The following is a 17,592-nucleotide window of genomic DNA, read 5'->3' as shown; positions in this document are numbered from 1 at the left end:
TACCTTTGTATGTGTACATCTTGGACCTTAAAAGGTTGACAGTTGTATGAAAATGATGTTAATTTCTTGGTTGAGCATTTGTTTAGCCTTTGGCTGCTTACCAACTGAGAATAGTTTGTATTATCGCTCTGCTTAGTAGACTGGATCAGTTTAATTGGTTATAAAATCATTCTTGCCCTGTTTGGTTCCCTTCAGTATTTAAAAAAAAAAGTCTTCAATGCAGAGTGGAACGGTTTTAAGTTGGATGAAATCAGTACAAGAAATCTTTAAGCAAGAACAGATGAATATCTTACATGGTGCTTATGTATGGCAATCCAGACTAATAATAACCTGGCCTAGGCTAGACATCAAGTATCTCCCTTAGAGGAATTAGTAAAATCGGTGCTCACGTTTCTGTAGTGCTGTGAAAGTATAGTCACTAATGATTATGAAAATATATTGAGGGTTTTTTTTTAAGTGGAAAGTGCATGTTAAGTATAGCAGCCAATTAGTAAATATTCAAATAACTTTTAAATTGTCTGAAACGTGTTCAGCCTGCAAGCATGTGAAAATGATCCAGGATTGTAGCTCAATCGCGTATATCCGTTTGGAAAGGCTGATAGGTGCTCCCTGCCCTGCCTTAGTGTAAGGCTCACTGCCATCTCTCTGCTTAGGTTGTGGGGTGATGTTCCCCTGGCAGAAGTAGGGGTTCATGGGTTAAAAAAATCTTTTCTTAGTTTTTTTTTTAGTTGGTCCATATAGCAAAAATGGGGTTTCTGCAGATTAGTTACTGATCGAATTGTTTACTATGTTGGGGTTTCCTGGGATTTTGTCCTGGGTCCTGCTTTGCTTTCTTTGAGGTTCTTGAGCTGAAATACTGTTACACACTGAGGTGATGTGTTGCTGGAGTTAATGAATTTCTAGGACCATTTATGAATGTGATGGTTTGTATTAGCCTTGAGGTTCACATTAATTTGCAACACTAATTTGGCTAGTGTGATACTCATTATTGAGATCTACACTGCTGTGATAAACAAGCTAAAAAGTTAAAATTTTTAATTCACTCTTGATGTATTATGTGAGTCTTAGGTCTGCTTCAATATTTAGATTCTAAATATATGCCATGATAACATTTGAGGGTTAGCCCAGTCAGATATTGTTACTCTCCTTTTTCATCACTGTACTGAGATCTTGGTGTCTTCTGAGGTTGCTTTAAACAGCTGTATTCGAAAGCCTTTCCAAAACATTCTCTAGTGTTACTGTTTTGTGCAAAAGTACATCTGCCCAGTGTAGCCAGGCTTTTAAACTTCTAATTTTGGTTTCTGCTTTACTCTACAAAAATGACGTCCTTCCTCTTCAGACGCCAAGTTCACTAATTTTAACAAACTCCTATCATAGAAAAACTACCATCTTGATTTGTAAATATGGGAATTTCCTTTAATAGTGGGGGATTCAAATGGTGGAAAAAATGAATCCAAGACTTACATCATAACTTATGCATCTGAGTAGCAAAATTCCTAACACCACCATATACTGTATTGTGATTACCCATGGAATGATGCATAATTAAGACGTAGCTGTGTACTCTTCATACCTACTGATCCTAATTTCTTATAGATCAGTTATACAAATATAATACAAAAAGGATCTATTATTAACACAATTTAATCACCAGACATTCCTCTACATTGATGCTGTGTGAAGCACAGCATTTCTGAGCTCAGTGCCAGTTTCTCTCTTGGCTGATTGATGTGATTTCAATGTGGTGTTTTGTGAGGGGTAGTTGGTTCTGAAAAGCTAAGGTTACTCTTATTACACTAAGTGCAGGGAAAATGCAGTAATGCTAAGTGATACCTGAAGTGCCGACTGGTTTGTGCAGAGCTTTTTCAATCTTTTTTACAGCAGTGCTTTGAGTCTGAGAAATGTAAACGTTTATTGTAGCTTTTGCTGTGATGCTCGGTTCCAGTTTTTAAATGGCCGCGCTGGGCAGATGTGGCCTTCTGTGGTTTGCTAGATACTGCAGGTTAACTGAGCTGGATAACCCAAGTTGTCAAAAAATGTATTTAAAGCCACATTAAAAGGAGCTAACGGTTAACCTGTCTGTGTAAAAGGGATGATAGTGCTTCTTGCTCCACAATGAATCAAAAGTGCAGCCCAAGTGGAGCTACTGCATGGTTCTGTGTGATGTCATATTTTTAGACTCATGAGTAAAATTTTTTGCATTTGAATAAAGGTATTGTTCTAAAGCAAGAAACCAGAAACCCCATATTAGTGTTAAAATAACTGCCTTTGAGAGCTTAGAAATGCATTAGGAGTGAGGAGGGAGCACATTTCGCCAATGAAGAGCATTTTCCATTTGATAGTTGTAGATGGTAAAGGGCCAGCAGTACTTTGGTTGCCTGTAAGATGAACTGGTGTTGCTTGGCTGCCTGGGCGCATTCAAGCTCATTTTGCGTCTCTGTATGGTCAGTGTTAGCTGTGACATCTTACTGACCCTTCAGGTCAGAAGAACGCTCCTTAGTCTCTGGGTGTATAATGCTAATACTATGTAAACAGGAACCTACTGTAAGTGAGTGTTTTGCCTGCACTATATTTGCTATGTTTCTCCACCTTATGCACATGGGACAGCAGTGGACTGTTGTAGTCCCAAGTACAGGAGCAGGTTAAGGTTTATTCCATGCTGATAAGAAAATACAACATTTTGGCTGTGGAGCTTTGCTCAGTTAAGAATTAGTGAGTTAATATTAGTATGACAATCCTCTTGTCATTATAGCCATCTCTGTTCCTAGGACCTCTGGCTCTGGCAGTGAGACTTGAAACCTCATTTGTGAATGTCAAACCGTAAACATTCAAAATACAGATCATTTTATGTGTATTTATTGGTGAGGATTCTACACATCTCCCCAGGGTACAGAACCTAGGTTTGGGAACTGTAAGAGATCCAGAATCCAAATATGGCAAATCTGTAGGTGTATAGTTGGTTAACAGTTCACTGCTGTATGTGGGTGCAAGATAATTTAAGCCCTTGACAGTGAGCTGCAAGAATTTTAAATTTCTCTTGGCTCGTAGTTTTGTAAAGAAATTAAAGGTCATGTTCATTAAAACATTTTCAGAATGCTCACTGTTTAGATGATTTTCACTGTAGTGCAACTGGCATGCTATGAGGTCTTTGGTGTAATTGGGTTACTTCTATTCATGCACAAATGTTCAGAATCTAAACATCAGTTGTTAGGGCTTTCCCCTTGCCGACTTCCACTGAGGTCGACGGCTTGTTCCTGTGGTCACAGCTCCTGAAGAGCAGCTCAGCAGGGACCTGGTTCTTCAGGCATGGGGGGTTTTGGAACCAGGATTAGGTGTGTATGTAACAGTCATGTACTGAATGATGGTTTTTCTCAGAAGTACAGTCATTGTAGCTGTGAAATGTTCAGTGGCTTAGGTGAGCTGAGTTTGGTCAGGGCCTAGCAAACAGATCTCACTGGTTTTGTGCCTCTGGTGTTCTTGTGATGGCTTTTGGGTTTGTGAGGTCTTTCTCTCCAGCAGCCTCTGTTGGGTAGAGGCTGGGCTGTTTGGCTCGTCAGGCGCTTTGTTCATAACGAAGCCATTGCCCGCTTTAACCACGTTATGCTAAGCAGACATGCGTTTTTTTTATGTGACACTTCAATTTTTGTGGGCGAGTAATTTTTTTGCATGGCTTTTTTTCCCCCATTTTTATTTTTTTTCCTCCAAATCGTTTATTTTTCCATGTGCTTAGGTGCATCCAAGCAAAGGTCAAGCCCCCTGCAGGTCACTGCGGAGCAAGACCTCCTGCCACCTTTCCACCCCTACCAGCCCCTGGAGTGCATCGTGGAGGAGACCGAGGGCAAGCTGAACGAGCTGGGCCAGCGGATCAGCGCCATCGAGAAGGCTCAGCTGCAGTCGCTGGAGCTCATCCAGGGCGAGCCTCTCACCAAAGACAAGATCGAAGAGCTCAAGAAGAGCCGCGAAGAGCAAGTGCAGAAGAAGAAAAAGATCCTAAAGGAGCTGCAGAAGGTGGAGCGGCAGCTACAGCTCAAGACCCAGCAGCAGTTCACCAAAGAGTACATGGAGGCCAAGGGGCTGAAGGAGGACTCTGGGCAGCTGCCCCCGCAGGGTTCGGACACGGAGGAGGCCGAGCCGGGGCGGGAGGAGGAAGAGGAGGAGGACTTCTCCAAGCTGCCGCAGGTGGACACCATCTTGTACAGGGACGTTCAGCAGCCGCCTCCCCCTCCCCCACCGCAGCAGCAAGGCCCCCCTGCTCCCGTTCAGACGGGCTTCGTCCCCATCCAGCCTCTGGCCTCCCAGCAGTCCACAGATTTCACCAGTAGCGCCGACTGCCCCGGCAGCGGCCCCGACCTGCAGAGGGTGTTGGTTAGCCAGCAGCAGCAGCAGCAGCTGGCGGGGCTGGGACCGGGCCTCTTGGCCCAGGCTCCAGATGGCTTAATGGTGGCCACGCCAGCTCAGACGCTCACTGACACCCTAGATGACATAATGGCAGGTGGGTTAAGAACAAGTTTTCACTTTTATTTTTCGTGCTTTACACCAGCAGCCATACACTAAATATTTTAAAAAGCTTCGGTGAGAGCCTTTTTTGGGGGGGGGGTGGTGGAGTGGCGTTGCATGGAAACCCCGACCTCTGTGTAGCACTCTCACGTCTTCTCAGTCTCTGCTGTGGAAGGAAGTCAGTCCAGCGGGTAGGTCTGGCCCACGTGGAGAGCTTTGAAGGTTTTCAACACACTGTAGTGCTTGTGCAGACCAAGGCTAACAAGAGCAGGTTGACAGAAATAGGCAGGTCCAAATGATCAAGAACTCTTGGCTTCCTTAGTGTTTTATCTTGGGAACGATTACACAGATCAGTAACTTAGAGCTGCGAGTCAGAGCTGGGCTCCTGAATCTCATGGTCTCATACTTGATCAAACTGCATTGTTCCCCTGTTCCAGGTAGTAATTGAAAACCAGTTATTTGGCCCCAGTATTAGAGCATTTTAAAATTACTTAAGTTGTAATTAGATTAAGCTGAAGCAAAAGTGCTAGGTGAAGATTTACTGAAATAAAGTTTAAATGTCTCTGTGGTATCCATGTTATTTCAGTATGATTTTTAAACCTGAAGCTAATATTTTGGTTTGAAGAAGACCAAAATATTTTACAATGCAACTTTCTGGTCTTACAAATGTTTTTTTTAATCCATTTGAAATTATATTAACACTGATCCTTTGAGTGGAATAAATGAATGTGCAATGATATGAAGAATGATTTCAACAAATTTTGTAATGAGTTGAAGAGAAACCTCAATTTTTGCACTGGGAACCTTTTCTGGGAAGTAGATGAAAATTGAAATTACTTCCTAACAGAGTGATGGCACCAGAGATTGCATGTTTTTTACAGTCTTTATGCACATCTGGACAGTAAAAAGCTTTGTTCATGTTCTGGTGCTGAAATATGGTATGGTCCATCTCTCCATCTTTAAAGCTGTCATTACGAGTCGAACATCTGGCACTTTTTAAAACAAATGTTTTAAGAGCTTTTACAACCGAGAGGGGTCTGTCTACCAGTCCTGAATTTAATGGTTTCTTGACAGTACTGCATAATGTTTAGAAGCTGTAATAAGCATATTTTTACATGTATAAACTACTTGTAGTTTCCTAGGAAACTCCTGTGTTAAGGAAGAATAGTACATGTAGAAGTGATTTAGCTCCATGAAAACTGTGCCATACTTTATTGCTGCCATGTTTGTGCTGTAAAAGATCAGCACTCTGATAGGAGCAGTGTACTTAGTAAGATAACTATTGTTCCTCAGCAGGCATATTTGCAGCATATGAATCAACTTCTGCCTTTTTATCTAGTTCATAGACCTTATGGTATCTTTCATAACTGTTCAGTAGGGCATTATTATTATCCTAATTATCTTTCTGGTTCTATGAACTGGTCATCATTAGACCTTATGGATCAATGTATAATATAATGTATTCAAGCTATTTCCATGATATTATTAGCATGTGTTCCTAATAAGTTTGAGCCAATTGTTTAGGCAGGACTGCACACCGGTTATACTGCGGTACCATTCAGAAGGCCAGGTTCATTATCTGCCTCCTCTCTAAAATCTTTAACATGGCTTCCTGCTTCTTAATCAAGTGCAGTACAACATGGCTAAAATGTAAATTACGTGAAAGTTGTGGGTTTTGCTTTCATGATAGCACTTACTACTTAGTTTCAGAACATTTTATTAAATTGACCAATTGTGCATTTTTAGCTGAGCCAGAGGCAGCAGAGTGTACAAGGGCTTCGGCCAGCAGCTGGGCTGAGAGGGGTTTGCAGAAAGGGGGATCCTCTAGGCCAAGGGCCTCAGACTCGACTCCTGCAGGGCGTGGTGTCGTCGGGTTCTGTTCCACTGAAGCTCAGGTACATTGATGATGTCATTAACGGCGGAGTTTAAAACGGGCATTAGCTTCACCTACTGTAGGTCAGGTTGGGCTAACAGCACCTGACATAAAGGAGAATGGTGCACAGACCCCGAGCCAATATTTCGCAGCATGCTACAGACTGAAAAAAGCATTTTCTGTCAAAAATGAAAACTACAGAAATACCCACCAACAATGCTGCTGTAAAGACTTGATTAGGCAGCAATGCGGCATTAAGACGACACTGATTCACCAGTGGTGACGCACTGATATGTGAACAAGCGCGCCAGCACAGCTACACTGTTCCTGTTCTGTACAGGGCCCGTGTGTTAGCGAGCCGTCTGTTGACTGAGCCCCTTTTTAGATGTTTTTCTGCATATTGTTGGGAGTATTGCAGTGCATTGAGAGTAGGGAAGGCAGGACCAAGGTTAACACCTCACCTCCTGCTTCATTCATAAGAGTAATAAAGAATTCAAGTTCACTATGTTCAGAATTAAAGTGGTGTTCATTTGTTCTCCTTTTGGTTCCCCATTGTGACTTTGTAGACTGATGTTTATTAAAAAGTGCAAAGGGGCTTTTATTTATCACGCCTTGAACTAGGGAGCATTTAAAACACTTTTTTTAATATGAAATTGAAAATCCTGATCTTTTCCCTGATGCATGGAATACCTTGTACTTTTTCGGTGCTAAATTCAATTCTATATGCTCTGCACTGGGTTGTATTTAGTGTAGAGAGTAACGATTTAATTGAGCTGGCAAATGTCATTCATTTAGCAGCTGGTTAGTGTTTGTTTTAAAGTTGCACTCAAATCTTGTTGACTGCAGTTGCACTTAAGAACGCAGGCTCCAGGGATAAATAGTGGTTGCTGCACTTTGTTAGTGGTGGGAGGATGGGTATGGTTTGATTAAAATGCTCTCCTTGTCTTCTGAGGACTGGTTCTGGTGTTGCCTGCTGATCCTGTCCAGGACCACACAGTAAACCTGCACCGTCTTTGGTGTTGAGTCTCAGGACTCGGGTTTAGGTTTGTTTTGGTAAAAGCACATTTGTTTTCAGTTTTTATCTTAGTTTTGTTGGTTCTTTGATGATGGTGGCACACCTAAGGGTTTTTAATTACAACTTTCCTAGCATAGAATTTTACTACATTAAGTTCATTAAGGTTATGCAATTTTTGGTTTAAATCGCTTGTGGACATTACATTTTGAAAGCCTTGTTGCAGGTGTGTTGCAAAGCAAGTCTTAAAATCGGTTTCTTCCCTGATGAAGTAGTCCTACAGCAGACATACCAGTTATTTTTTGTTGTGCTTTCAATAGAGTAAAGCTGGAAACTGTAAGTTTTCAATAATTCATAGTGCATGTAATTGGAAAGATTGTGATTTGAGAACTAAATATAACCTTCCTGAAAATAATCCATGACTCAACATTCTTTATACAGGCTAATTCAGCTCTTAAAAATGTTGGAGGTTGCCTTTCAACTATTACATTTAATAAGGAACATTAAATCCCAAATATTTTAGTAGAAAAAGAACTGTCTCACATTCCAGTTAAGCAACCTGTCCGTTCAATTAAGTCTTCAGTTATGTAATTCAGCTGAAATGAAAGCCACCAGGGTGCTGTAGAGGACCTTGAATTGACCAGAGCAGAGAGGATGTGCTGCACACTTGACAGTGAGCTGCAGATCAAATCAGTTTGACCTTTTTTTTTTAACAGCAGAGGAGTTTAGTGTATATCTGAAGTTTGGTTTTTATTTATATTTATGGTTGAAAATATTCTACTGAAAGGATGTGTCTTGAATTGTTTTTCAGCACCCTGTTGGGCTTACTCTTGTCCGATCAAAGTGATTGGGTTCTGAAATTGCATGTTAGACATTTTAATGCAGAAAGGAGGAAACTAGTACACTCCAGTTTCTTCTGTTTCCGGTGTAGTTTTAACATCTGATACTTGTTTTGCACTCCATGGTTTGTTATAGGCCCCCCCTTGGAGCTGTCAGTTAAACTAGTTGCACTACTGTCATTCCTGTACCAGCAAAGGGATGAGGACTATGCACATGTTCTTCTGAAACATTCACAGTCACGGCCATCTGCAGCTTTTCATCCTGTAGACTCTGCAGCAGGTGGAGGTTCTACACCCCATCATATAAGAGTCTTGAAGTCACATAGGGGCTTCCAGGTAGGAATCCAGAGTTGACAACTCATTATAGCAGCTGTTGAGCTACAGGGCACAAGCTTTGCCCACAGTGCAGCACCTTTACTGATTAAGGTGAACCAGATAATGGAGATTCAGTAAGGAACACTTTTGAGGAACCACTTCTAAAATCAGCTTGGATTTATGGTATCCCTAGTCCAAGATGGAACGTTCTCTGGTGCGGCCGGTAGGCTTGAACAAAGTCCTGTACACTCCAGAAATCACTGGTGTTTGTCTGGCTTGTGTGTGTGAGATCAGGATTGCCCGATCCATGATTCACACTGGCCTGTGTAACACCTGCAGGGTCTCCTTGACCTCCTGCATGAGTGAAATCTGTAATCATGCAGGGTGGTCAAGTTGGAAAGATGTAGTGCATCAACAGAAATGCCAAATAAGTATATGGCTGCTTTTGGAGCTGGAGAGAACCGTTCTTTACTAATTTAACTCGCTCTTTCATGCAAAATGCCTTGTGTTGGTCTCCATGTATACAGCTGCAGTTTTTACAGGAACAATATGAGTGACATACAGCAGCATCCCACACCCTTCCAGTTATAAATCGAGAGCCCTCACGCCTACTCCACACTGCTGCCGTTTTCTCGCTGAAAATTGAGAGTGGTGTCAATTATCCGGCAGAATGTTTTGTATTTTAAGTTGACCGATGCTTTACCTGCCAGGACACTGGATAAATTTAACGTCCAGACTCAATTCGAGCTTTACAGCGTTAACAGTCATTTTTCATTGCAGCATCTTCCTCTTCCAGCTCATTATGCAAGCTTGTAGCTTTCTTCCTCCTGGTAGGAGCGTTTCTGTTGTCCAGATCTTTAATCCATAAGGCCAGCAATTGTTCCATTTTTTCCCCTTTTATTGCACTCCTTTGCCATGTTAATTTTACTTCTGAACATTTTAAAGCATGTTCTATTCCTGCAACTTTATGAGCTGTTAAAACTACTTTAACTGTTAAAGTCATCGCTGTTGCAGGTGGAAAATGAAAGCTGAAAATTTGTCCAGAGTACTCGTGACTTAAACGAGTCTAGTGCGGAGAATTTTTGCGTTCCTCAATTTGTCAACGGTGTTCAGTGCAAAAACAACCTATGGAGGGCCAGTTAGGCCCTTTCCATCATAGGACATTTTAACACCAGCAAGCTAAGCGTACCTTGCTTTTTTTGTTCTGGCAAAAAAAGATGTTTTTGATCTTGAAGGGATTAAATTTATTGACATTGTGTTGTACAATATAGGATTCCAAAGGAGATTTGTATATTAGATTTGAGTATTTCTCATGCTGTTACTTAAAAGCCATTTTGTGTTCATTCGGGCTTTGTCTGCTTTGAACACGGGCATCGCAAAGAGCTGATTTAAATTTGCTTAACGTCATTATTCCTTCGAGCAGGTGAGACGTTCCAGTTAGATATTTCCGTTTACCCTTGTTCTAGTTCCAAAAGTTAATTTGGAGAGCGAGAAGGAGTTTCTCGCTTCTCCTTCTGTTGTGCACGACGAGCTGTCCAGAGGGCAGAGCCGGCGGGGTCCGGTGGGTCCCCCTGGCAGAGGATCGGTGTGGGTGGTTGATGTTTCCCCACCTCTGTGTTGCAGCGGTGAGCAGCCGAGTGCCCATGTTGAACACTACTCCCTCGCCCACGCCTCAGCCCCCAGCCCAGACGCCCAGCAGCGCCGTCTCCCCTCCGTCGATGCTGCCTCTCTACCCGTCAGTGGACATAGACGCGCATGTAAGACTTTCGCGCCCTCAGAAGTGCAATTCTGCGTTGGAGGCCACCAGGGGGAGCTTTTTCCTCTTGCCAGGGTGTTTTATTTTTAGCTAGATGTAGCATTTAGCCATGGAACCCCAGGACGCACCATTGTTTTAAATGTTTCCCCTTCTTACAGTTAAGCAGGGTGATAGCCAACGCTGTCTTGTCAGAACCTCAGTCGGCTTTTTGCAGCCTGTATTGCACGTCTGCTGCCCTGCTTACGCGCTGTTTATTTGCAGACGGAAAGCAACCACGACACTGCACTGACGCTGGCCTGTGCAGGAGGACACGAAGAGCTGGTGTCGGTGTTAATAGCGCGCGGGGCCAACATTGAGCACAGAGACAAGAAGGGTTGGTACTGTTCATGTTACCCCCCGACTGCTTGTTGAACGTTCACAAGTCCTTAAAATAGATCTTAAAGTGCCCAGTCTTCCTAGGGTTAGACTGGTGATCGTTCCTGGCAATGCCACTGTGCAGCGTGTGAAGCATGGATCCTACTATTGGAAATACTGGGGCCTGCAAGGTGTCTGACATGCTGTCCCCTTCCCAGGCTTCACTCCGCTCATCCTGGCCGCCACAGCGGGACACGTGGGCGTGGTGGAGATCCTGCTGGACAAAGGAGGAGACATCGAGGCCCAGTCAGAGCGAACCAAAGACACGCCGCTCTCTCTGGCCTGCTCTGGAGGGAGGCAAGAGGTATGCAGCTGTCCCAAGCCTGGCTCTTAGTCTCTGTACCGCTGGGTCTCGTGTTTTTCCCTTCACCAGATTAAAAGCAAAGAGTATAACCTCTCCTTTTGAGATTGTAATGCAGGTGGTGAAGGTGCTCAGATGAAACGCTGTGGGGAGTATTAATGTGTTCTCCTGGAAGTCTCCGAGTTTTGTTGCTGTCGGGTCCAGTGCCCGGAGGCTGACCTCAACTCTGCCTTCCAGGTTGTGGAGTTGCTGCTGTTGCGTGGTGCCAATAAAGAGCATCGCAATGTCTCCGACTACACACCGCTGAGCCTGGCCGCCTCTGGGGGCTACGTCAACATCATCAAGATCCTCCTCAACGCCGGGGCGGAGATCAACTCAAGGTATTCCATCGCTGAGGGACTCCCACGTCTCTTGTGGTTGTAGTGACATGCATCTCAAAAGGAATGGAGCCCTGTGCCTCACTGATATAAATTCCTATCTTTGAGGCAAATTGAAAATGTATTGTAACTAAATGTTCAAATTCATTAATTTAGCTCTCTGGATAGATACTTTATTATAAAGATACTATTATAAATTGCAGTGCAACAGCAGCCTAGCACAGTCAACACAGCACAGTGTAAAGATAAGATACAATAATACACAATACAACAAGTATAGTTAGTGAGAAGTAAAACCTAAACCAAATGGAGTATACAGAATTGCTCACATTACAGAAGATACAAAACACATCTTTTGTGTACTGTACATTCTGGTTTATTGCACATAACCATAAGATAGTAATGCAATCTAGATAATGCTTGCTTTATTTCATACATGCACAGGTTGTAATGCACTTATTAGTGCGTTGTCATTGTGTGCTGAATATTGTTATATGCATGTGGCGTTTGGACTTCAGTGTAGCCATGTTAGCATGGGGTTGAACCAAACAGGTTCTTCTGTGCACATGAAAATCAGAGGGCACCTTTTACAGTTGTAAATTTATTCTATGAAATGCTTTGTTTGCAGGACTGGGAGCAAGCTTGGAATTTCTCCACTGATGCTGGCTGCCATGAATGGGCATGTGCCTGCAGTGAAGTTACTGCTGGACATGGGCTCGGACATCAATGCCCAGATCGAGACCAACCGCAACACAGCCCTAACCCTTGCCTGCTTTCAAGGCAGAGCAGAGGTGGTCAGCTTGCTGCTGGACAGGAAGGCAAATGTGGAGCACAGGGCCAAGGCAGGTGTCCGTCTGCAACTCCAGAGTCCTGGAGCTGTACCTGAACAGAGGGCACTTCAGACACCTCACACTTTAAAATCACAAATTGGTCTTAACCTGGTAGTCTCCATTTAGACCATAAAAGCAGTTCTGTCCTGTCTTCACTACTACAGACAGAGGAGAGCAACATGTGAGAGAATGCCTTTTCTGCATTGATCCTAATGCAACTGTGGTGGCCACAGTGTTTCTCTTTATTTTACCTTATGATTCATTGTATTTACAGTCTAGCTTTTATGATATTCAGAGTTCCATACTCTAATAAGTACTGCATTTGTGGGCTGCTGGGATTAAAAGGGCTCGTTTTGCACCAGTGATATAAGTCTCAAATTACAGAGAGCCTAGTTGAATTTAAATTCTGAAATAAGAACATGAGTGAAATGTTTTTTAAATCAAAATGCGTTAGAGCAAAGTGCCCACAGTTTCATGACAATTTCCATTTTGTATCAGTGCAATGTTCCATTGTTTTAAATATCTTAATTTTAAATTGTTTGCATAGCAGTGGCATTCCAGAATAGAAGAAAAGGGATTAGCTACACGCTGGTGGTTGGAATATTGCGTGTTCATTTTCTGCTGCACCAGACCTGTTGAAGGCATTGGTACAGCTGATAGGATTCAACGGTTAAAGGGGTATCTGTGGTTTTCAGTAAATTGAAGTCAAGTTGATGGATTGCTGAGGAGCACGGCCTCAATATGTGGATGTGAGGGTTTTTGAGGGGTGATTGTGAGAACGCTGGTGTTCCCTGCCCCACAGACTGGCTTGACCCCGTTGATGGAGGCTGCATCAGGAGGCTATGCAGAGGTGGGCAGAGTCCTGCTGGACAAAGGAGCCGATGTCAACGCACCACCAGTGCCTTCGTCAAGGGACACAGCTTTAACTATCGCTGCCGACAAGGGACATTACAAGTTCTGTGAGCTTCTCATCAACAGGTATGACTGTGAGAGTCAGGAAGGCAGCTGCAGGGTCTCTCTGTCAGTAAGCATCATCACAGGTTCACTTGTTTTCGGGTTTTGAAAAATGGTAACCAGTATCAGCGGAGATCCATCTTGTTGCTGGTTCAACCTGAACAGCATACTTGGAAAATCAAGCTGTTAGATAGAAGTACTCCACAATTTAAATTCTGTATGGAGTACTTATTCCTATAAGCACATAGTGTTTATAGGATCTTAATGCATAATTGTTTGACATTAGGACAAACAGCTGCAGTCTGTTCTGCAATCTGAGTTATACCCCAGCTGGATTTTAAGAAGTCTGTGACATTTGATTTACAGGCCCATCTCTGTCATACGGAGAAACGGCGAACACGCACACAAGCCTTCTTGCTCATGGGCTGGCGGGAAGAAATGACCACACTTGCCTATATTATCTTGGGGATGGCTTCCTTTAAACCCTGGAAACTACTTATGTTTTTCTGAGACAGTTCTCTTAACCTACTTAAACCTTAAATTCTTTGGAAGAAAATGTGATTCCTTGCACTGACAGGAGTCGACACTTGATTGACAAGGGTTTATAATTGCTTCTGGACCTACGCAGTTGCACGTACCACATGAACCAGCAGTTCCATTCGTTCTCACATTCCTTATTTAGCTTAACTGTAAGTTGTGGGTGATTTTGCGTTCCCTTCCGTTACATGGCCACCTCACGTTGCACTAAGGATGTAATAACGTGCCGTTGCTCTTGACAGAGGGGCTCATATTGACGTACGCAACAAGAAGGGGAACACGCCTCTCTGGCTGGCTGCTAACGGCGGTCACTTCGACGTTGTCCAGCTGCTGGTCCAGGCTGGTGCGGACGTGGACGCTGCCGACAACAGGAAGATCACTCCGCTCATGGCTGCTTTCCGCAAGGCAAGTGCCGCTTTTGCCCCACGTCGGTCTGCATGTCACAGTATATAGGAATATTTCCTGCAGGTTTGCACTGTTGCTTTGTTCTAGTGTCTTTTATTTGGAAAGCCCTTATATGCCCTTTGGAACTTCCATCTGTGGCTGTTCCACAAGAAACTGGGCTCAGAACCAGCTATTTGGAGCTTCCAGATCTGACTCTTTATTTTTGCAGGGCCACGTGAAAGTCGTCCAGTATCTTGTGAAAGAAGTTAATCAGTTCCCTTCCGACATCGAGTGCATGAGATATATTGCCACCATTGCCGACAAGGTAAGATGAAGTGCTCTGTATTTTATCAATCTGGGGACGGAACGCGGTGGAATGTTGTGTAAAAGATGTGGCCTCTGATGTCTGGATTATTGGTTTATTGCTTGATAAGTAAGCATACCCGATTCTTTTTAGACTACTTAATCGTAGACATAGACCCATAAGAAGATATAGTAATCATATCTGCTTTCATTTTAAATATGTACAGTTTGGCTCAGGAACATTTTCCTCTTCCGTTGTTGTCAGAGACCAGGCCCTGCTAAAGTTGTGAAGCCCCAGACTTAAGGGCATGAAATCTGTGCTCTTCTTCTCAGGAGCTGTTGAAGAAATGCCACCAGTGCATGGAAACCATTGTAAAAGCCAAAGACCAACAAGCTGCAGAAGCAAATAAGAATGCTAGCATCCTGTTAAAGGAGCTGGACTTGGAAAAGGTCAGAGGATATTTTTTTGTTTTGAAGCATCAGACTATGTACAGAGCTATGTTGCCCTTTCCCATTGAGCTTTTTGTTGTTGGTTTTGTGCTGTGCACGCCCTCCGGCCGTGTGTTTAGTGCGGTCGATTTCAAATGAGTGAATTGCAGCATATTTGCTGAAGTTGTTTTGAGTATCTTTATTCAAAGCAAATTAAACGTTATGTAAGAAATAAAATAAATTGGACCTCACTTGATTCTCAGACCTCGGGGTCTTCTAACAACTGAATGCAAGGAACAGTTGAGCACCAAGAAAAAAGTTTTTAAAACCTGTTTGTTCTCAAAGTGTGTGTAGAAGTATGTTCCAAGAGCAGACGTAGATCAGAGTTAAAAGGATCCCAAGCTCCTGGGCATCATGTTGGAGCATGTCCTGGCTAAGTGGCGCGTGAATGATGCGGATGGAGGTAAGGCTCAGGCATGTGGAGCAGCCTCTTAATAATCGTGCTTTTCCCCTCCGTCAGTCCCGGGAGGAGAGCAAGAAGCAGGCCCTGGCCGCCAAGAGGGAGAAGCGCAAAGAGAAGCGCAAGAAGAAGAAGGAGGAGCAGAAGAGGAAGCAGGAGGAGGAGGAAGCTAAAACGAAGGAGGTTTTGGAAATGCAAGATACCGAAAAGGATTCTGCTGAAGGCAAGGACAGCCGGGGGTTTTATCAGACCTGTGCCGGAACAGAGGATCAGGAACCCTCAGAGTAGATTTAACTTTAGATGCAAACCACACCAGCCAGTTCATATGAAAGTTTTTTGTATGACGTTAACTGCTGGTTATATGACTTGAGTTACTGTTTTGTTGAGATATTGGGTTCACATTTCTCATGGGGACTAAAGCAAGACTGATTTCTGTCCACATTGTGCTACTTGGGTTGCATGCTTTATCATGTATCTATTGACTTCCTGTATTTTGTAGAACCTGAAGTTCCCATAGAGCCTCCAAGCGCAACCACCACCACCACCATTGGGATTTCGGCCACCTCCGCCACCTTCACCAGCGCCTTCGGCAAGAAGAGAGCCGGCGTGGTGACGACGCCGAGCACCAACCGCAAGAACAAGAAAAACAAGACCCGGGACACCTCCCAGAACGCTCAGATCATCCTCCAGGACCCGCAGATGTCGCTAGCGCAGCAGAAAGCGGACAAAAACAAAATCCAGGGGGAGCCGAGAGGCGGCGGGGCTGGAGGGAACAGCGACTCCGACAACCTGGACAGCACGGACTGCAACAGCGAGAGCAGCAGCGGCAGCAAGAGCCAGGAGCTCAACTACCTGCCCGACCTGCCCTCCGCCGCCGCCGACAAGAGGCAGTGCCCCGCGCAGCACGCCCTGCAGAGAGAGGACAAGGTCACCGTCTCCATCTCCAAGTCGCAGCCAAAGTGAGCACTGCGCTCTCCTGCTCTGTGGTCTGGGGGGGGGCGGCGGGGGGGTCACTCACGTCCAGCATTTGTAATTAAAGATCGGAGGGCTGGGTGGGGTCGAGATGGGTTTGATTTTGCTTTCTTCATTTAGTTTTAGGTTGCAGGCTGCCCTGGTAGGCAGTCAGTGTTTATCCCATATTGTAGTCGCAGTCCGGGCTTAGATTGTGATGTGAAAAATCTTTGCATATACATTGGAAGTTTTAGATTAAAATGCCAGTGAAGGTTACATTTTTTCTAAAAATCCGGCTAATTTTTTTTGTGGGGAAAAGAGTATTAACTGCTCCATCTGATGCACCAGAATGATGTGGCTATATAGTTGAAGCAGATGTTTGCTTTGCGTTTAGAGCACGGCTTTAACATTTCATAGAATGTTTGCGGAAGGCTGTTGACTTGGATCATCTTGGAAATAAACACAGGTGACGTTCTCTTTAGTAGTATAATCTTTCTCATGCTCCTCAGAATGCAAGAAGGCATCAATGACGTGACTCCCAGTTCACTACCTTCTACATTAAAGACTATTTCACTGCCAGTATCCTCGCCCAATGGTAAAATGAACCTGACCAGCCCCAAAAGAGGCCCAAAGAGAGAAGAGGGCTGGAAGGAAGTTGTCAGGAGGTTTGTCATTTCATTTCCACTTATTTCAAGTCTGTTTCTTGCAGCTCTGTTATAGTGCAGTGACATGCCAGGACAAGATTATAAGGTTCTTCGGGATGGTTCCAAGAGACATTGCTTACTCTGTTTCTCTGCATGATGTCTAACCCTTTCTCTTGGCTTGAAGGTCTTTCAAGATGAATTTTTTTTGTCCGGAATCATATTGTTCCAGATGTATTTGTGTATATGCAGCAAAAGTCAATATTCTGTAAGCCTTTTGAACCTGCTGATATGAGACTGATATGTAATTTATCCGCATTTAATGTGATGGGCTTTGCTTTTAAACGGAAGTCTTCCAGTTTCTCCTTTTTTAACATATGGGTGGTAGAGCTAAGAGAGACTAGGTTTTCGGGTTTGAGTCTGTAGAAACCACACCCTGTACTTCCAGAGAGAAGTACAGAGTGTCTGGGGGTGCTGACCTGCCCATGTGCTCTGTCCCCTAGATCTAAGAAGTTGTCGGTTCCTGCCTCAGTTGTGTCCAGGATCATGGGGAGAGGCGGATGTAACATCACTGCCATTCAGGACGTCACTGGAGCCCACATAGACGTGGACAAGCAGAAGGACAAGAATGGCGAGAGAATGATCACCATCAGGTAAGTGGCTCCACCTGCCGGAATATGTTTTACTGATCCTGTGTTCCAGGAGTGGAATCAGTGCAT

General features: G+C 43.9%; 1 protein-coding gene across 10 annotated transcripts in view; it reads left to right on the top strand.

Moving 5' to 3' along the window:
* ankhd1 (ankyrin repeat and KH domain containing 1) overlaps positions 1-17,592 on the top strand; it is a 66,737-nt gene that overhangs the window by 41,995 nt on the left and 7,150 nt on the right. For 9 of the 10 annotated variants that reach the window (XM_088604845.1, XM_088604844.1, XM_088604842.1 and 6 more), the window contains 14 exons: positions 3,731-4,492; positions 10,160-10,293; positions 10,554-10,665; positions 10,865-11,010; positions 11,245-11,387; positions 12,013-12,226; positions 13,017-13,192; positions 13,948-14,110; positions 14,319-14,414; positions 14,726-14,842; positions 15,342-15,504; positions 15,781-16,240; positions 16,742-16,897; positions 17,377-17,526. In XM_088604845.1, the coding sequence (XP_088460971.1) occupies positions 3,731-4,492; positions 10,160-10,293; positions 10,554-10,665; positions 10,865-11,010; positions 11,245-11,387; positions 12,013-12,226; positions 13,017-13,192; positions 13,948-14,110; positions 14,319-14,414; positions 14,726-14,842; positions 15,342-15,504; positions 15,781-16,240; positions 16,742-16,897; positions 17,377-17,526 (2,992 nt within the window). The remainder of the gene's footprint in view (positions 1-3,730; positions 4,493-10,159; positions 10,294-10,553; positions 10,666-10,864; positions 11,011-11,244; positions 11,388-12,012; positions 12,227-13,016; positions 13,193-13,947; positions 14,111-14,318; positions 14,415-14,725; positions 14,843-15,341; positions 15,505-15,780; positions 16,241-16,741; positions 16,898-17,376; positions 17,527-17,592) is intronic. The other variant, XM_088604850.1, reaches the window with a different exon arrangement.

Source organism: Lepisosteus platostomus, chromosome 13 (genome assembly GCF_059453375.1).
Source record: "Lepisosteus platostomus isolate fLepPlt1 chromosome 13, fLepPlt1.hap1, whole genome shotgun sequence".
Lineage (NCBI taxonomy): Eukaryota > Metazoa > Chordata > Actinopteri > Semionotiformes > Lepisosteidae > Lepisosteus > Lepisosteus platostomus.
Note: the sequence above shows the minus strand (reverse complement) of the source record. Positions and strands in the feature narration are given on the sequence as shown.